The 20,539-nt window shown below is 35.9% G+C and overlaps 1 protein-coding gene and 1 pseudogene across 1 annotated transcript; one reads left to right on the forward strand and one right to left on the reverse strand.

Moving 5' to 3' along the window:
• Positions 1–202: 202 nt before the first annotated feature.
• LOC148572703 (isoflavone 2'-hydroxylase-like) lies at positions 203–1,173 on the reverse strand. Its single transcript, XM_088509750.1, has 2 exons — positions 1,096–1,173; positions 203–826 (listed from the first exon to the last, which is right to left on the reverse strand). The coding sequence occupies exons 1-2, from the start codon at positions 1,171–1,173 to the stop codon at positions 209–211; spliced, it is 696 nt and encodes a 231-aa protein (XP_088365876.1). The 3' UTR covers positions 203–208.
• Positions 1,174–3,715: 2,542 nt separating this feature from the next.
• LOC148572704 (uncharacterized) lies at positions 3,716–4,602 on the forward strand (annotated as a pseudogene).
• Positions 4,603–20,539: the final 15,937 nt, after the last annotated feature.

Raw genomic sequence — 20,539 nt, forward strand, 5'->3', positions numbered from 1 at the left:
CAAAACCGCTTGTAATCGGATCGGATCGGATTGGATTTCCAAAAAAATTTCATCCAATCCAAACCGCACCGCACATAAATTAAGCATTCGGATCGGATGACTTTTTTTCTTAAAACCGAACCAAACCGCACCGCGAACACTCCTAGTTGGTACCCTATACTTTTCCTATTAAAAAAATAAAAGTTACAATATTTATTTCCAATTAATATCATATTTCATGTTTAACTAATTTCTTGCTGATTGGTCTTGCTTTGCACATAGCCTCTAATGGAACTAGTTTTGCAAAGGTGAAACCTTTGTCCTCCCTCATATCAATTTCTTCATGATTGAGTCGTTCCCATTCAAAACATTGAACCAATAATCCCAAAGTCAAACCCATTATACGATTTGCCAAGCCATCTCCAGGGCAAGCTCTTCTTCCCAATCCAAATGCCATTAAGTTGTTTGCTTCCCCTTCTTTCTCAAATCTTTCAGGCTTAAAACACTCAACATCATCACCCCAAATTTTAGGATCTCTTCTCATAGCCCATGAATTAATTAACACTATAGTGTCACGTGGAATAGTGAATCCTCCAATATTCACCTCATCTGAAGAAAAATGAGGCAGTAACAATGGACTTGGAGAGTACAATCTAAGTGTCTCATGGATAATATTTTGAAGATAAGGAAGTTTTGGAATGTCTGATTCATCTACTAAACGATCTTTGCCTATGTGATTGTCAATTTCATCCTTTGCTTTCCTCAGTATCTCTGGGTGATTCAACAAAGCGGATAACGTCCACTCCATAGTTGGAACCGTTGTGTTTGTTCCAGCAAGCAACATATCCTAAGTTTAGTTTATTTAATTAGTAATGTCCAACACATTGGTTCAAATGAACAAATTAAATGCGATATAAAAAATGATAGAAATATTACTTTACGTGAAGTTGATAGTTAAAAATTATTAGATAATAATTTAGTCAAATATATTAAATTATTTAATAATTTTTAATTATCAATTTTACATTAAAATAACTGCATATGAATTTTTAAGTAAAAAATAGTTGGAAATATTAGTCATGCAAATTTAATTTACTAAGTTATTCATATGCACACCTGAATAAGGCCTTTGATAATATGATCCGTGTAGTAGTTAGGTTGCAATTTTTGAAGAAGCAAGAGATGTTGTATCATGGTATCGTTATTACCATGCTCCCCATTGCAAAATGTCATGTTCAAAACACATAGAGTTTAATCAGAATCAAAGTATTCTGTTCAAAATATGTAGAATTTAACCGGATAAGTCAGCACGTTAACTGATTTAAACTGAGTTGAGAGACATATCTATCACATATTACATAAAATCAAAGACAAAATTTTAATTAAATTTTTTTGGGATAAATTTATCTAATGGTAAATTTTTTTAAAATTTATTTAGAGTATTACTCTTTTAAAAATTCTGAACCTTATCCAAACTAAGTCATATAGTCATCACCCGAAAAAAACTAAGTCACATTTTAATTAAAGAATGTGTGGGAATATATGTTAATTGAGGATGATGCACTAGTCCTGGCAAAGCACTTGCAGGTAGCTAGTTAGCTGGTCCTTGCATTGTGAATTTGTCGTTTTGGCAAATTGGCATCGGTTTTGGAGGATTTCAAAGATAAATGCATAATATCCGTATACAGCTAATTAAAAGTCTAAAACTTATTAAATCTCAACCCAGTAATAATTTTTAATTTTTTTCCTTCTTAATTCTTCTTCACACTTACTGGGTTATGCATGTCTTAGTCGTACATATAACACTGTTACGGTGGGTAACCAGAGATTAGTGGGCCGGATGGCGTTGGTTGGTCCAAACGTGTGAGGGAGGTGACTATCGAGTGAACCTGAAACTCGGTGTTCCTCCGTCCGACTTGTACATGTGGAAGAATGGGGGGTGGTACCTGCAAAGACACTCCGATGCCTAAGTTAGCAAGAGTGTGAGCAAGTTTAGAATGTATTGGACTTAGTGATACCTGAGGGATGTCAGGGTATTTATAGTGGTGAACTAATAACCACCGCTGAAGTAGTGCCACCTTTTTAGGTGGATAACCGTTCCCATATCTTAGGGAGGTTAAGATATGGCTCTATGAAGTGGTTGGAGAGTTTCTAGGGGCAGTTTCTCATTCGAATGAGTGTTATCTGCCAGCTAACCCTCGTATCCGACTTCTTTGGAGCAGGTCGTGCTCAGTACCGACTTCTGGGGATGAAGGCTGGTACTGGGTGAGGGCCAACCCTTTGGGTTGGGCCTTTTTGCTTGGATCCTGGACCTTTATTATTGGGCCAGGGTATGAACAGTGCCCCTACTCGAGCCCAATTTTTTTTTAGGATTTGGGTTCGAGTATTCAACTCGGGGTCGTAGCCGATTTGCAAGAGGACCGACGTGATGGTTTAAGAACCGACGTGGTTTTTCGTGACCTTTTGGTTCTGACAGTTACGTCTAATCAAGCGTCGTGTCCATTAGGGGTGTGCGTAGGGATTTAATGGCCTTGGTAACGGTGCATCTTCATTAATGATTGCCCCAATTTTACCATTATGCCCCTAACGTCTTTATAAATACTTTCCCTCTCTTTCGTTGTTTCGTTTCTGCAATCTTTCAAATTTCCCTTACATTTGTTCGTGCTGCGTTCTTGCGTTTCAAAGGCTTTTATTTCCTCCAGTCTTGATTTCAGACTTAAAGGTTAGCCTTTCCCCTTCTGTAACATGCGTTCTATTTGCGTGTCTTTATCTTGTAGGTAGATTTGGTTTGTAGGCTTTAGTTCCGTACCCCTTCCCTTAGAGATCGTGTGTTGATTTTCCTTTTCTTTTGTAGGTTTCTTGTCACCCTTTTTTAAGAAAAGAAATGGCTTCCGTAGACGCTCTCTCCCAGTGGGTTGATGTTACGGTCCTAGGGGAGGAGCCCTCGGTTGATACTGAATTTATCACCCACCTGCGTACTCACTATAGAATTTGTACTTCTGAAGAAGATGAACCGAAGTACGAGTTGATAGTCCCGGGTCCAGAAGACCGGGTTTGTTTCGGGAGGGCCGACGAGACGGCCCCTCATTTCTTTTTTATGTATGAGAGCATGGTTACTCGTTTGGGCGTTTTTCTCCCCTTTTCAGAGTTTGAAATGTCTTTGTTGCGTCATTGCCGGGTTGCCCCCACCCAGCTTCACCCCAACTCTTGGGGATTTTTGAAAATTTACCAATTCATCAGCCAGGCCTTAGAGTTTCCGACTTCTCTGAGGATTTTCTTCTATCTCTTCCATATGACCAAGCCCTTCAGTGGGTTAAATAATAAGCAACAGTGGGTGTCCTTCCGTGCCATTCAAGGTCGGAGGCTTTTTACCCTTTTTGACGAATCCTTTCATGATTTCAAAAACTATTTTTTCAAAGTTCAAGCAGTAGAGGGTCACCACCCCTTTTTCTTGGATGATGATTCTTCTCCCCGGTTCCCTTTATATTGGCTAGAGGCCTCTCCCTGCGAGAAATATGGTCTGGACGACCTGGATGAGGTGGAGGCGGCCATTGTGGGGTTCCTCCGAGAAGTGTGGGGGAGGGCCCCATATTTGGATACCAAAAAGTTTCTCCAGGGGTCGCCGACCTTTGTCTAGTCACAACTAGGTAGCTTTTTGCGTTTTTCATTTATCTCCGACTTGCAACTTCTTTTACCGACTTGTCTGATTTATAGCTGCCAATTTGTTTTTGTAGAGATGGCAAAGAAAAATGCTCAAGAGTCTTTCCAGAGGGTTCAGGAAGCCAAGGCGAAGTCTCGCGCCAGATCTGGTGGTGCTAGGGTGGTTGTCTCTCCTTCTCCTCCTCCTCGGAATGTTGGGACTCCCTCCCAACCTATTGTGATTTCTTCCTCTGCTTCCTCTCTGCCACCCCCTTCCGTCCGACCTACTCCCGAACCAGAGCTGAAGAAGCGCAAGACCTTAGAGTCTGGCGCTTCTGGTGAGGCGGACGCTCTTGCGTTCGTCCGAAAGAACATCTATCCTCATGCTCGTATGAGTATGGATGATGTTTCTGTTCGGCACTACCTCACTACTGTGGTTGAGGAGAGTCTCAAGACGGCGGGGGTTTGTGGCAAACTCTTGGATATATTTGAGAAGACTCCTATAAGCTCTTTAGGGACGACCTCGAGGGTCGAGGAGTTGGAGGGTAGGCTTCGCATATATCAGGAGCATGAGAGGGAGTTGGAGGGGAAAGTCGCCAAGCTGAAGGAGGAGAGGGACAGTCTTCGGGAGAAGGGGCAGAAGTTGCAGGCCCAATGCAACATGGAGGTAGATTTGAGGAAAGCAGCGCAAGCCAGCTACAATAGTTTATTTGCTGATCTTGTGTCTGTAAAGAACGATTTGCTGAATGCTCGGAAGGCCTACACCGAGTTGGAGGACTCTATTGCGGATGGTGCTGATGAGGCCTGGAGGATTTTCAAGGAACAGGTCGGAGTTATTGCTCCTGACTTGGACCTTTCTCCTTTGGACCCCGATAAGATTGTTATTGATGGCGCCATCGTGGATCCTCCTGTCCCCATAGTGGAGTCTGAGTCTGATTTAAAGACTCGGGGGCAGAGGATCGTAGAGTCCCCTCCTCGCTCTAAGGACGCTCCGAGTTCCTCTACCATTCTTCCGACTTCCTCTTCGACTCCTGCTCCTGGCGTTCCCCCTGACTCTGCTGGTGGCGATCCTCTTAAAAAGTGATTTTGGCTATTGGGGCCCGGCCTGTGGGCCCCTCTTTTTAAACTCTTTATATTTATTTGTTGGTGTTTTGAACAGTTTTTTGGCCTTTTAAGGCCGTAAACAAAACAATTTATGATGCCCTTTTTTAATAAGGGTTTAATTTAGCGTTAAATAAATGCCCTTTTTGGATAAGGGTTTTGAGTTACCTTATGCGCGCATGCTTTTTCTGTTCGTGGTTCTTTTGATTCTTTGATCTTTTTCTAGAAAAACCTTTTCTTTGGGGCTTGCCTGCTTTTCTGAATCTCCTTTGATCTTCAAGGCAGCTTAACAAATTTTCGTAGTTTTTCTTATCTCTTTTTTGTTATTCCTAGTACTCAATTTCATTTTATTGAGCTTTTCGTGACTTAGGCTACTTTTGCGATTCATTTTAATTTTACTCGGTTTCGCATTCTGACTTATGAGTCGGACTGCTCCCGAGTTTATCATGATCGACTTCTATAACCTCTTTACGTCGACTTGTACCTCGTCGTTTTATCCTGACGACCATCTAGGTCGGTTCATGGGATTTTCACATTTTGTCGAGCTTAAATCGGCGCGTTTCGTAGAAAGAGAATAAAAAAGGGAATTTAAAAGAGATATTTAAAAAAAGATCTTTATTAGTTGAAGAGGTACCTTATTGCTACTAAGGGTTTTTGATAATTTATTTCCCTTAGCCCCTACTATGATGCCTCGTTAAAAACCCTTCTCCAGAAAAAACCCTTTGATTCTGGGAAAAAATCATGAAGCTGGGAAAAGAGTACATCAGGGAGTAGAGTTTGCTTTTAACTGTAGTACCTTTTCATATTACAAGCATGCCATGACCTTGGTAACTTGGTGCCGCCTAAGTCGGTCACCTTATAATAGCCCTTTCCTAAGACCTCCTTGACCTTGTATGGTCCTTTCCAATTAGCAGCGAGCTTTCCCTCCCCCGATTTGTTGACTCCAATGTTGTTTCTGATTAAGACTAAGTCGTCAGGGGTGAAACTCCTTCGAATGACTTTTTTGTTGTACCTTGTAGTCATCCTTTGTTTCAACACTGCTTCTCTTATCTGAGCTTCTTCTCGGACTTCAGGGAGCAAGTCGAGCTCTTCTTTGTGTCCCTGTATATTCCTGATCTCGTCATGGAAGATCACTCTTGGGCTTTGCTCATTGACCTCTATTGGGATCATGGCTTCTACGCCATAGACTAGTCGGAAGGGTGTTTCTCCAGTGGCGGATTGGGGGGTTGTTCTGTAAGCCCATAGTATTTGTTGGAGCTCTTCAGTCCAAGCTCCTTTCGCCTCTTGTAATCTTTTCTTCAGCCCTGCCAGTATGATTTTGTTGGCTGCTTCGGCTTGCCCATTGGCTTGTGGATGTTCCACTGAGGTGAACTGGTGTTTGATGCTCATACTGGCTACTAGGCTTCTAAAGGTGGAGTCGGTGAACTGGGTTCCGTTATCCGTGGTAATGGAATAAGGTATCCCATACCTTGTGATTATATTTTTGTAGAGGAACCTCCGACTTCTTTGTGCAGTGATGGTGGCCAGTGGCTCTGCTTCTATCCACTTTGTGAAATAATCTATTCCCACTATTAGGTATTTAACTTGTCTTGGCGCCTGGGGAAAGGGACCTAATAAATCCATTCCCCATTTTGCAAAGGGCCATGGAGAAGTGATACTAATGAGCTCTTCTGGGGAGCCACGTGGAAATTTGCATGCATCTGACATGGCTGGCACTTTTTCACAAATTCTGTGGCATCTTTCTGTAAGGTTGGCCAGTAGAATCCAGCTCGGATCACTTTCCTGGCCAATGACCTGGCTCCGAGGTGGTTCCCGCAGATTCCACTATGTACCTCCTCCAACACCTCGGTGGCTTTTGAGGTCGGTACACACTTTAACAATGGTGTTGATATCCCCCTTCTATAGAGAACATTTTTCACCAAGGTATAGTGTTGTGCTTCCCTTCGGATTTTCTGGGCTTCTTTTTCCTCCTTAGGGAGGATGTCGAATTTTAGGTATTCGACTAAGGGGTTCATCCATCCGAGGTTTAATCCGACCACTTCAAAGACTTCTAGTGTGTCTTTCGTTTTTACCACTGAAGGTTCCTGGAGAGTCTCTTGAATCAGGCTTCTGTTATTTCCTCCCGGCTTGGTACTTGCTAGCTTGGATAGGGCGTCTGCTCTGCTGTTTAGATCCCGAGTTATGTGTTTCACCTCGGTTTCTGCAAAGCGCCCCAGGAGCTCCGAAGCTTTTTCCAAGTACCTTTTCATATTTGGGTCCTTTGCCTGATATTCCCCACTTATTTGGGAGGTCACCACTTGGGAGTCGCTGTATACCATCACCTTCATAGCACCGACCTCTTCTGCCAGCTTCAATCCTGCGATCAAGGCTTTGTATTCTGCCTGATTGTTTGAAGCTGGGAATTCAAACTTGAGGGAAACCTCTATCTGGGTTCCCCTTTCATCTACCAATATTATGCCTGCGCCGCTTCCTGTTTTATTGGAGGATCCATCCACATAGAGTTCCCAGGTAGTCGGTTTGTCCTCTTGGTCCCCTGCATATTCTGCAATGAATTCGGCGAGGCACTGGGCTTTAATCGCCGTCCGAGTTTCGTACTTCAAGTCGAACTCGGAGAGCTCTATTGCCCATTGGACCATTCTTCCTGCAACATCCGTTTTTTGGAGGATTTGCTTCATGGGTTGGTTTGTGCGGACTCTTATTGTGTGAGCTTGAAAGTAAGGCCGCAGCCTTCGCGAGGCAATTACTAAGGAGTAGGCAAACTTTTCTAATTTGTGATACCTTAGCTCAGGGCCCTGTAGAACTTTACTGATAAAGTAGATTGGGTGCTGACTGACCTCATCTTCTCTTATCAAGGCTGCTAAGACGGCCTTGTCTGCCACTGATAGATATAGGACGAGGTCTTTTCCGGCTATAAGTCGGGTCAAGATAGGAGGTTGGCTTAAGAATCTTTTGAACTCCTGGAACGCCTCCTCGCATTCGGGAGTCCACTCAAACTGGTGCCCCTTTTTCAGTAGGGAGAACAGTGGAAGGGATCTTAATGCTGATCCTGCCAGAAATCTGGAGAGAGCTGCTAGTCGGCCGTTCAGCTGTTGGACCTCTCTCAAACAAGTCGGGCTTTTCATCTCTAGGATAGCTCTACACTTGTCGGGATTGGCTTCGATCCCTCTTTGTGTTAGCATGAATCCTAGAAATTTTTCTGCCTCTACTGCGAAGGCGCACTTTGCAGGATTTAGTCTCATCCCGTGCAACCTTATGGTGTCAAAGACTTGCGAGAGGTCGGATAGGAGTTCGACCTTCTCCTTGGTTTTTACTAACATATCGTCGACATATGCTTCCATTAAGCTCCCTAAGTGGGGGGCAAACACCTTATTCATCAGCCTTTGATATGTGGCCCCTGCATTTTTCAACCCAAATGGCATGACCACGTAGCAATAGTTGGCTCTGGGCGTGATGAATGATGTTTTTTCCTGGTCTGGTTCGTACATCGGGATTTGGTTATATCCGGAGTAGGCGTCCATGAATGATAGGTATTGATACCCCGAGCTAGAGTCCACTAGGGTGTCAATACTTGGTAGTGGATAAGGGTCCTTGGGACATGCCTTATTTAAGTCGGTGTAGTCGACGCACATTCTCCATTTACCATTTTGTTTTTTGACTAGCACTGTATTGGCTAGCCATGTTGGATATTTGACTTCTCTGATGAAGCCGGCTTCTAGGAGCGCCTGCACTTGCTCTTCTACTACTAGGGCTCGTTCTAGACCGAGCTTGCGTCTTCTTTGTTGCACAGGTCGGGACCCTGAGTAGACCGAGAGCTTGTGAGACATGAGCTCGGGATCTATCCCAGGCATGTCGGAGGCCTTCCAGGCGAAGAGATCTGAGTTATCTCTTAGGAGCTTAATCAACCCTTGTCTCAGGGTTTCCCCTAGGTTGGCTCCTATGTGAGTGTTTTTTCCTTCCTCTTCGCCGACCTGAATCTCCTCAGTTTTTCCCCCGGGCTGTGGTCGCAGTTCTTCTTTAACCCTTGCTCCCCCGAGTTCTATTGTGTGAACTTCTTTGCCTTTTCCTCTCAGGTTTAGGCTTTCATTGTAGCACTTTCTTGCCAACTTCTGATCTCCCCTCACCGTTGCTATCCCCGACGAGGTCGGGAACTTCATGCAGAGGTGGGGTGTCGATACCACCGCTCCGAGTCGGTTAAGGGTAGCTCTGCCGATTAAAGCATTATAGGCCGATCCCACGTCGATGACTATGAAGTCTATACTCAGAGTCTTTGTCTTCTCCCCTTTTCCAAAAGTGGTGTGGAGGGGTAAAAATCCTAGTGGCTTTATTGGCGTGTCACCTAATCCGTACAAGGTGTCGGGGTAGGCTCTTAACTCTTTCTCATCTAAACCTAGTTTGTCGAAGGCGGGCTTGAAGAGGATGTCCGCCGAGCTTCCTTGGTCTACTAGTGTTCTGTGTAGATGGGCATTTGCCAGGATCATGGTGATTACCACTGGGTCGTCGTGCCCAGGGATTATTCCTTGCCCATCTTCCTTTGTGAATGAAATGGTTGGGAGGTCGGAGGACCCCTCTTCAACCTGGTAAACTCTCTTGAGATGTCTTTTACGAGAGGATTTTGTGAGCCCCCCTCCCGCAAATCCTCCTGAGATCATATGGATATGTCTCTCCGGAGTTTGTGGTGGTGGGTCTCTTCTATCCGTATCTTCTCGCTTTCTTTTTCCATGGCCGTCCGACCTTTCTATGAGATATCTGTCAAGCCGACCTTCTCTGGCCAGCTTTTCTATCACATTTTTAAGGTCGTAACAGTCATTTGTAGAGTGCCCATATATCTTATGGTATTCACAGTAATCCCCGCGGCTCCCCCCTTTTTTATTTTTAATGGGTCTGGGGGGAGGCAGCCTTTCAGTATTGCAAATTTCTCTGTATACGTCCACTACGGGAACTTTCAATGGAGTATAAGAGTGATATTTCCTTGGCCTATCGAGGCCGAGCTCTTCCTTCTTCTTCGCTTCCCTCTCCCTTTCTTTCGTTGGGGGAGGGTGTCCGAGTCGCAAACTCGGGTCTCTTAGCCTAGCGTTTTCTTCCATATTGATGTACTTTTCAGCTCTTTCCTGTACATCATTTAAAGAGGCGGGGTGTCTTTTTGATATGGACTGTGAGAAGGGACCTTCTCTAAGACCATTGACTAGCCCCATGATGACTGCTTCGGTGGGCAGGTCTTGAATCTCCAAACATGCTTTGTTGAACCTTTCCATATAGGCCCGTAAGGACTCCCCGACTTCCTGTTTTATTCCCAGGAGACTTGGTGCATGTTTTACTTTGTCCTTCTGGATGGAGAACCTCATCAAGAATTTTCTTGAGAGGTCTTCAAAGCTGGTAATTGACCTCGGAGGGAGACTGTCGAACCACTTCATCGCTGCTTTTGACAAGGTTGTCGGGAAAGCTTTGCATCGCGTAGCGTCAGAAGCGTCGGTCAGATACATCCGACTTTTAAAGTTGCTCAGATGATGCTTTGGATCAGTGGTTCCATCGTAGAGGTCCATATCGGGGCTTCTAAAGTTTTTCGGAACTTTTGCCCTCATTATGTCCTCGCTAAACGGATCTTTCTCTCCTAAGGGAGAATCTTCTCTATCGTCGTGGGAATTCCGACCTTTGAGGGAGGATTCTAACTTTAAGAGTTTTCTTTCTAACTCTTTTCGTCGCTCCATCTCCTCTTTTAGGTTCCTTTCAGCTTCCCTTTGTCGTTCCCGCTCCTGTTCTAGCTGTTCGAGGCGGCTATGGATTAATCCCATAAGTTCACTAGCGTGGGAGGGTCCTTCTTTTTCTGACTCGCGCCCCTCCGAGGAGTTCACCTTCGGATTTTTGATTCCGGAGGTGCCTTCCCTATGTTGGTCATTGACTTCCTGGTGGAGGGTCTGATCTGCCTCATTGTTTCCAGTGTTCAAATTCTCTTGTTCGGAATCTGTCTCCACATGACCCTCTTCAGGGAATCTTTCCGCCATCACTGGTTGATCTCACGGGTCCCCGGCAACGGCGCCAATGTTACGGTGGGTAACCAGAGATTAGTGGGCCGGATGGCGTTGGTTGGCCCAAACGTGTGAGGGAGGTGACTATCGAGTGAACCTGAAACTCGGTGTTCCTCCGTCCGACTTGTACATGTGGAAAAATGGGGGGTGGTACCTGCAAAGACACTCCGATGCCTAAGTTAGCAAGAGTGTGAGCAAGTTTAGAATGTATTGGACTTAGTGATACCTGAGGGATGTCAGGGTATTTATAGTGGTGAACCAATAACCACCGCTGAAGTAGTGCCACATTTTTAGGTGGATAACCGTTCCCATATCTTAGGGAGGTTAAGATATGGCTCTATGAAGTGGTTGGAGAGTTTCTAGGGGCAGTTTCTCATTCGAATGAGTGTTATCTGCCAGCTAACCCTCGTATCCGACTTTTTTGGAGCAGGTCGTGCTCAGTACCGACTTCTGGGGATGAAGGCTGGTACTGGGTGAGGGCCAACCCTTTGAGTTGGGCCTTTTTGCTTGGATCCTGGACCTTTCTTACTGGGTTATGCATGTCTTAGTCGTACATATAACACTTTTTTTCTTTTAACGACCCAAATTCGAACAGGCCAGGAATTCACTTTTTATTTTTAATCTTAATTATATATATAGCATTATTTATTGTGATTCATAGAAATACTTATGACACTTATCAGTTATCATACATATTAAACACACAAAATTATTTGAAATATATTCCATAATTTCAATAATTCAATAATCATATTTATTACCATAACAAAATAATCAATCTTGACATATTTATAATAAAAATTTTGTAATGATTGATGGTAGATGATTTTTCTATATACAAAAGCAATTTTTATATATGTTGATAGCATGTGGAGAATAAGTAGAGTAGAATAGAATAAACTAACTCCATATCCGAGTTGAAAATTTTTTTAAAATTTTATTTTATTTTATTTACGGGTTGAGAATCTTTGAATTCTAACTTTAGCTGCACGCTAAAATTTTAAACTCTATCTATTCTATTCGCAGAAAAATATATTCTTTTAAAAGTAAATATAATATTCAATCATTTCAAATTACAAAATTAACTAATTAGTTTAGTGGTTAGTTGGTTACTCACTTACTCTAAGATATTATATAAAAGAGTGCGAGTATGATAGAGTAAAATACATCCTAAATCCGCATCCTACCCATCTAAGTATTATTATGTTATTTATTAATCAGTAATACTAGAGAGACAATAATTTAAAATTATTTTATTTAATTTAATATTTATAATTTTATGTATATAATATTTAAAATGATATATTTGTTATATTTAATAAAAAGACTAAAATGTGTAATATTATTCCTAAAATTATATATTTATTGTATTTAATATTATGTATTTATTTAAAAAATAATTAATAAATATAAAATAAAATAACTATAAACGAATTTAAACTAATTTTTATTATCTTCTAAATATTTCTGTAAATCAGGAATTTATAAAGAAAACGCATGTGACTTGAAACAAACAAGTAACCACCTCATTTATTTCTTCGGGCTTTTAATAGATAGGTAGCAGATGTTCGGTCTGCCATAAGTAACACAATCATGTTTAGACCCTTTTTTTTTTAATTTTAGCTAGCTGCCACGTGTTTTTAGAATATAAATTAAGATTATTATTAATAAAAAAATTTAAATATTTTATTTTAATAAATATAAAATAATTATATTAAAAATTTAAATTTTACACAATTGTTTATAATAAATTTTTTTTATTAATAACTTTAATACGTGTTTTTAGCTATTTTTTAATTTTTACGTTTTAAAAACTATATTAATGTTTTGTATATTAAATTAAAAATCATTTTTAATAAAAAATAATAATTATATTTAGTAAAATAATTTTTAAAAATTAAAAATACTATAAAAATATAAATATAATAGTTGAATTTAAAAATTAATTAATATATCAAGTTATATTAGATTTTTTAATTTTATTAAGTATAAGTCAATTTTATAAAATTTTATTTTAGATACTTTCAAAATATATATACATATCTTTTAAAATTGTAAGCACAAGTATATAATTTTTTTATCTATCAAATACAAAATAAAAAATTTATACTTATAAAAAATATAAACACCTCTTCAAAAAATTTTACCATAACACTATTAGTTAATCAAGTTCTTAGCCTTAATTTATTTTTATTTTTCTATTTTTTATGCAAAATTGATTTAGGTTTGATTTGGTAAAAATTTTATTTTTTTGAAAATAGCTTATTAAAATTAGTTTTTAAAAGATAATTTTTTAAAAATTATAGTATCTATATTAATAAATTAAATTAAAAATAACTTTTAATAAGTACAAACAACAATTGTATTTAGTAAAATATTTTTAAAATTTAAAAAGATCATAATAGATATAAATATAAGAATAAATTTTGCTACTTAATAATATATAAGATTATATTAAACTTTTAATTTCGATAAACATACGTAAATTACATACTTTAAAAAGTTTTATTTTAGATGTTTTTAAAAACTTTTAATTTTCAAAGATACAAGGATAAACACGTGATTTTTTATTTACTAAACATAAATTTTTTTTTTCAAAAAATTTTACCAAACCAAGTCTTACTCAGTATAATTTGATAAAATTTTTACTTTTGAATATAGTTTATCAAAATTGACTTTTGAAGGATAATTTTTTAAATGTTATAATACGTATATTTAGTAAATTAAATTAAAATATTTTTTAATAAATATAAATAATAATTGTGTTTGATAAAATAATTTTTAAAATTTAAAAGATCATAATAAATATAAATATAAGAATAAATTTAGATATTTATTAATAGATTAAATTATATTAAATTTTTTAATTAGATATTTATGAGTTTACTTTTAAAAAAAATTTCTTTATATTTTTTAAATTATTTTTTATTTTTAAAATTATAAATATAAATATATAATTTTTTTAATTTATTAAACATAAAGCGAAAATATTACCAGAATGTCTTATTATTGCATCGTGTTCCTGTTAGCGTATTGGAATTGTATTTTATTTTGTGATTTGCTCGTGCAGTGTGTAGGGATGTCCGCGGATCGGATCGGATAAGATATCCGTACTTTTTAGTGCCGGATCGGATATCAGATATATCCACATAATTAAATCTTCTCTTTTAAATCATATTTCTATGTAAAAGAATTTAATAAAAATATTTCTTTCGTACTTTTAAATTTATTTTTTTCTAAAATATTTTTAATCAAATTCTCTCTAAATAACAAAAATAAAATAATACAATATAAGAATAATAATTACTAACTAAAACATACAAACAAGTAAATATAATACCAATCATATATATATTTATTTATTTTTTAATTATTATAGTGAGGATTTGCGGATGGAGAGCTGATATCCGCGATCCGATCCGATCAATTTGCGGATCGGATCATATCCACAATTTTCAGATCAGATGCGGATATTTACTGTGAATATGCGGATACGATCCAATTCATGAACACCCCTAAGTGTGTGTTTTCTAAAGTGTTAGTACTAGTGCTTAGTGTGAATAAAATAAATTGATTGATCATGAAGTGCATAAAGAGGTGTTGGTTTGCAAATTCACGAAGGTGGAGAAGAAAAACTGAAAAAGATGATGAAGAGTGAGATATGTTTAGTTTGGTAAAGTTTTTATTTTTTAAAAATAGTTATTTTTTTAAATTTAAAATTTTAAAAATTATAGTATCTGATAAAATTAAATTAAAAAATATTTTTAATAAATATAAGCATCATAATATATTTGATAAAATAATTTTTAAAAATAAAAAAGACTATAATAAATATATATAATAAAGAATAATTTGTTTGTATTAATAATTAATAAAAATAATTTTAAATATTTATTATTATATAAAATTATATTAAATTTTTTAATTTTAATAAACATAAGTTAATTTTAAAATTTTTTTAAATATTTTTAAAAGTATTCCTAACTTTTAAAAACTACAAACATAAACACATAAATTTTTAATTTACTAAACACAAAATAAAATATTTGTACTTTTGAAACAAACTCCTTTTTAAAAAAACTTTACTAAAATAAATCGTAAAATGAGAATAAAAAAATTCTTAACCGGGAGATCCTAAAATGAATCCTAGTTATTAATTAAACAATTATCTTAAACGTATATTAAAATTATTTATTAAAATTAGTCATTTAAATAAAATATATATTAAAATAAATTTAATTTAAATTATATATACTTATATAAAAATAAAATTCTACATTCAAGCAAAATCTTTATCTAAGTCTATCTAAGTTGTTGTAATAATTTTTTTAAATCACGTGCTCCTTTTTCTTTTTCGTTTCTTTTTCTTTCTCCTTCTCCTCCTCCTCCTCGTATTTCTTTTTCTTTTTCTAAATTTGCACACATAGGTTTTTTTTCTTTCCTTCTTCTTCTCCTCCTCTTTCTTCTCTTCCTCTTTCTTCTCCTCCTCTTAGAAATTATCAATTCAATTTAATTCAATTCAGAATACCTGCGTCCATTCAATTCAAAACAATTCAATTCAATTCATAATGAACCGAACATATTATTAAGGTGAAACAATTGTATAGTACTAAATGAACAGAACATTATCTATTATATAAAATCAAATTCAAAACACTTGTATCTACAATTTAGAGATTATCAATTTAATTCAATTCAGAACACTTGCGTCCATCCAATTCAATTCAATTCATAATGAACCGAACATGTTATTAAGGTGAAATAATTGTATAGTACTAAATGAACGGAACATTATTCATTATATAAAATAAAATTCAAAACAGTTTTCTGCATAATGAACTGAACACCTTATTAAGGTGAAACAATTGTATAGTACTAAATGAATGGAACATTATCCATTATATAAAATCAAATTTAAAACACCTGTGTCTACAATTTAGAGATGATCAATTCAATTCAATTCAGAATATCTACGTCCATTCAATTCAATTTCACAATTGCATTCCATTCAATTCGATTGAAAAAATAATCCATTAGCAAAAATATTGGTGTTGTTGGTGATAACGATAACGAAAGAGGAAAAGAAGAAGAAGAAGATGAGGAGGAGGAGCAGCAGTAGCAGAAGAAGAAGAATCTGCGTGTGCGAAGAAGGAGGAGGAGGAGGTATGTGTAAATTTAAAAGAAGAAAAAGAAGACGTATGCGAGAAGAAGAAAAAGTCTGTGTAATGATATTCTTTTAATAAGAATAACTTTTGTTGGTGTTGAACCTACTTAAATAAATTTAGATAAAAAAATACTTAATGTATAACAATTCTATTTATATAAATATATAATAATTAATTTAATGTATAAATAATATTTTTTAAAAAAATTGAAACATACTCTTAAAAGTTACTTTGTTCAAAGTTACTTGCTTAGGCTTTCTCTTGGTCGTATATATAGACACGTGTTTTGATATAAAATTTTGTGAGAAACACGTTATTTTCCTGCAAGAAAACACGATCAAGAAAAAAAGAGAGATGATTAGGGAGACAAGTTTGGTTGTGTCAATATCAGTATTGAATGAATGGCAGAATGAGTAAATGCTGATCGGTTATTTACTTGTTCACTGCTCATGGAGGGAAACCTGCTGTTCAAACCGGGGTCCTGTTTAGCTGTTTAGGAGAATCCATTAGCTACCTTTGTTTTTAAAAATAGATAACACAAGATATTAAAAATAAAATATAAAAAATAAAGATATTAAATTTTATATTTTTATATTTTTTTTAGTGATAAATTAAAATAAATTATAAATTTTTTTTAATTTAAAAAATTTAAAATAAAAATATAATAATTATAAAAAATTAATAAAAAAATAAAATAAAAAATAAATTATATTTTTTATTAGTATTTTTATATTTTTTTGTTAGCATAGATATAAAATACATTAATTTAATAATTCTAAACATATTATTTCTGATCATATTTCTTATATCAAATACAATTTTGTATTTCTATTTCAGTATTTTATTTCTATAAACAAATACAGTCTTATTGTTAGAATTTAAAAAAGAATAATTCTCCATATACAAGCGTTTTTTTATACAAGTCTTTACAAGTCATTTATATTAACGCGCTTCGAACCGTACTGCACGTTTTCACTGCACCTTCTTCTTCTTCTTGCTGCACGTTCTTCTTCCTCTTCCTCTTCTTCTTCTTATTTTCTTTCGTTTCTTGCCTTCTCTTTCTCCTTCTTCATTTACGTACTTTTCTCTCTGTTTTCTTTCTTCGTTATTCTCGATTTCCATTGTTTTTAAATATCAAGCTCTGAAATTATTTTTGAAGAAGAAGAAGCAGTAGAAGATGAGGAGGAGAAAGAGAAAGAGTTCTGAATTATGCATAAGGTGTATTTCAACGAATTTTTTTGTGTATTTCTTAAATCATTTTTTGTAATCTTTTGGGTGTATTTCTGTAATCCTTTGGGTGTATTTCTATAATCCTTTGGGTGTATTTCTATAATCGTTTGGGTGTATTTCTGAAGTTTCATTATCTTCAAATTTGGCAAGAAACTCGTTTTCATAGAGGAAGAAGAAGAAGAGTCGTTCATAATGCATGGTGAGGAGTGCGCTTTGGAAACAGAAAGTGGTTGAATAACGTGCGTTTATTTACTCTTGAACGTGAGAGTGTAATGCGTGTGTTTTTGTTGGACTTGTGCCAACTTGTAAGACTTGTAAACCAAAAAGACTTGTATGTGTAGCAGCCCTCTTTAAAAGTGCAACACTGAGCCATAGAGGCAGAGAGAGTGGCTATCGCTGCCCCATGTAATTCCGGTGCAATAAAATTAAAGAAAAATATTATAAACTAATATTTTTTTATTAATTTTAGCCAATATTTGATTAATATTTTATTTTTTATTATTAAAATTTAAAATTTAAAATTTAGTATTTAATATCTAGTGTTCAGATTTTAGAATGTCTTGAATCAAATATTAGTAAGAAAATAATAAATTTTATTAACTAAGTAACAATTTCAAAATTAAATCAACAAAATATTAAGAAAATAATAACAAATCAGCTTAGATTATTTTGTTTTATATTATTTAAGTATTGTTTATCATATTTACATTACTCTATAAAATATGGATATTTTGCTGGGTTATTATTATGTTTATATATTAGGTAAATTTTGAATACAGCACTCACATATTTTTTTAAATATGTTTAGATACATTTAAATGTCATCACATGTCGGTGTATTTAACTTTATTCTTAACCTATATTTTTTAAATGAATTTTGAAATAACATGTGTTATTTATCAAAACAACAATTTATTTTTAAATACTTTATACAATTAAAAAAATTATTAAAATATTTAATAACATTAGTTTGAATTTTAATATTAATAAAATATAAAAAATTATTATAATATTTTAAAAATATATTTTATATTTAATATATATGTCGTGTCCTTATGCGCTAGGTTTAGGACCAGCAACGGTGGAGTACGACAGTGTTGGGGTTCGAGGCTGTTGCGCTGGGGCTTGAGGTTTCTTCAAGAGTCTAAGAGAGTGAGGCTACGACACTGCACTAGGTTTAGGACTTTAGGTTAGATTATCTAATTTGGGGAGTTGGTTCAATGGCTTAGTTACGGTTTTTTTAAGTGAACTGGTCCGATTCAGTTCGATCAAGGTTTTCAATGTCAGAATAAAAAACCGAATCGAACCGCAAAAAAACACTACAACAATTCCAGCAGATAGCGGCGAAAATTTTGCGATGGTTTTATAAAATCGCCGCAAAATGAATAATTGCGGCGCATATCGCGGCGGTTTGGAGTAGGATTGCAATCAACGTTGTATTTAGCGTCAGTTTTCCTAGAACCGCCGCTATATGTAACATCGGGTAAATTATTATTTTACATTTTGTGGCGGTTTTCTTCCAACCGCTGCAAAATATGGATAACCACATATTTCAATATTTTCTTTAGTAATAACCATTTGGGTATAATCTAGTTAATTTAACATTACTTTTTTAAACTACATATGTTTAAATCATTGTTACTTAAACTCGTAACACTTTTTTTAGATTCATTTTACGTAAAAAAGTTCATAAGTTAAATAAGTTATGAGAAAGTTTGAGGAGCCAATATATGTTTTATATAATGTGTATAATGGGGTTAAATTGAAATTAAAATTAAAATATAGGCAGTTAGTTAATTTTGAATAGTTTACATTTTGAAATTTGAATCAAATTAGAATTACCGTCAGTTATGGAAACAAATAAACGACCTCCCTCTCTCAATATGGTATAACCTCCTTTCTCCCTTTCTCCTTAAATCTCACCGGTACAGCGCCGCCACCATTAGCAGCCGTCGTCGGACATCGCCCCGCCATTGTTCTGACTCGTGCCATTGTCCGCTAATGCCCAACGCGAAGGGAGGATGCGCATATTGTGTACGCCGAATGCGCGGCACCACAGCAACCCAGATGTCTAGCGACTCCATCGCAGCCAGTGTGTGCCTTCTTCCTGAAGTTGACATCGCAAGGGAAAGGGCTCTCGAGTGTGTTTCATCTTTCACGTTCATCACTCCGTGGAAGTTCCTTAATGGAGGTTAGTTTGGTTGAACTGCTGTATTGGGTTCCATCTTCCGGAGGTAATGAGAATTCATCACATCCACATGAAAATGTAGCCAACCACTCCGTCATCGAGGGTGAGCAATGTAATAAGGTGAGCAACGTACATTGAAAGCATTGATAATGGATGGTTATTTTCAAGCGATTTAGATGTTCATAATCAATGCAAGTGACGTGTTTAGTTTTATGTTTTATGCTTACCCAGATGCATCATAAACATTCATGATTCAACCATATTTGAATGATTTTATATTCATGGTATGCTTATATGTATAAAGCCCTTGGTTTGTATTAATTGATCATGGCATATTGCGTTGACGCTGGATGAAACTGGATATTTATTTGACTATCTTTTATTAATATATGAATTTATATGACTAAATTTAAATTGCATATACACGCATGAGACTTGAATACTTTGGAGACCTTGACACCCAATAAGTAAGCACCTATGTTCTTGTGCATGATGGCAATAGATCCACTGGAATATTAGTAGTGCTGTATATTGAATATGAAATACAGCTAACGATATTATTATTATTATTGAAATTATATTTCAAAAAGAAAATTAAATAGGCAAGAAAAGTAAATACTTCCTGCATGTTTAGATTAGAATACACATATGATCATAAATCATATGGCTATGGCTCCATCCCCTGAGAAATCACCGTGGAGAGTAGCAAATAGTCCTTCTTCCCTAACTGCATCAATGCTTGCAAATGCTAGGAAGTCATTTATGGCTAAGAATATTATTTGGATTGCTGGTGCTAGGCTTTTGATATTTATTTTGTTAGGCGTTTGTATTTTTATGCTGTGGTGCTTTAAGCGAAGGCCAGAGAAGAAAACTGCCAAAAAGCAAAATGTTGGTGTCTTCAAAAGTCCTTTACATAAACCTACTTGCAGTGACACTTTGAAGCAACCAATCGGAATGAATTCTTTGTTGGGAGATAGTATGCAGTCGAAGTTTTATATATGCATGTAGATGTTTATTTTTTATGTAAATGAGATGTTTATTTTTAATATAAATGAGATATTTTAATGTATTTAATGGTCAATTTAGGATGGTCATTTTAGTAGATATACGGATGATTATTTTAATTTTTATGTAGATGATTATTTTGAGTGGATTGAGTTTAGTTATATATAATTAAAATATGTTGGATGTTCAATTCATTAGGTATGTAAATG

The sequence above is a fragment of the Arachis ipaensis genome, chromosome B3 (assembly GCF_059453495.1).
Source record: "Arachis ipaensis isolate K30076 ecotype BB chromosome B3, ASM5945349v1, whole genome shotgun sequence".
Taxonomy (NCBI): Eukaryota; Viridiplantae; Streptophyta; class Magnoliopsida; order Fabales; family Fabaceae; genus Arachis; species Arachis ipaensis.

What these genes read in the sequence shown, in the direction of transcription:
- LOC148572703 (XM_088509750.1), bottom strand. Translation starts at nt 1,173, where the DNA reads ATGATACAACATCTCTTGCTTCTTCAAAAATTGCAACCTAACTACTAC. An exon ending in TTATCAAAGGCCTTATTCAG is followed by an intron (nt 827 to 1,095) that starts GTGTGCATATGA and finishes AACTAAACTTAG; the next exon opens with GATATGTTGCTTGCTGGAAC.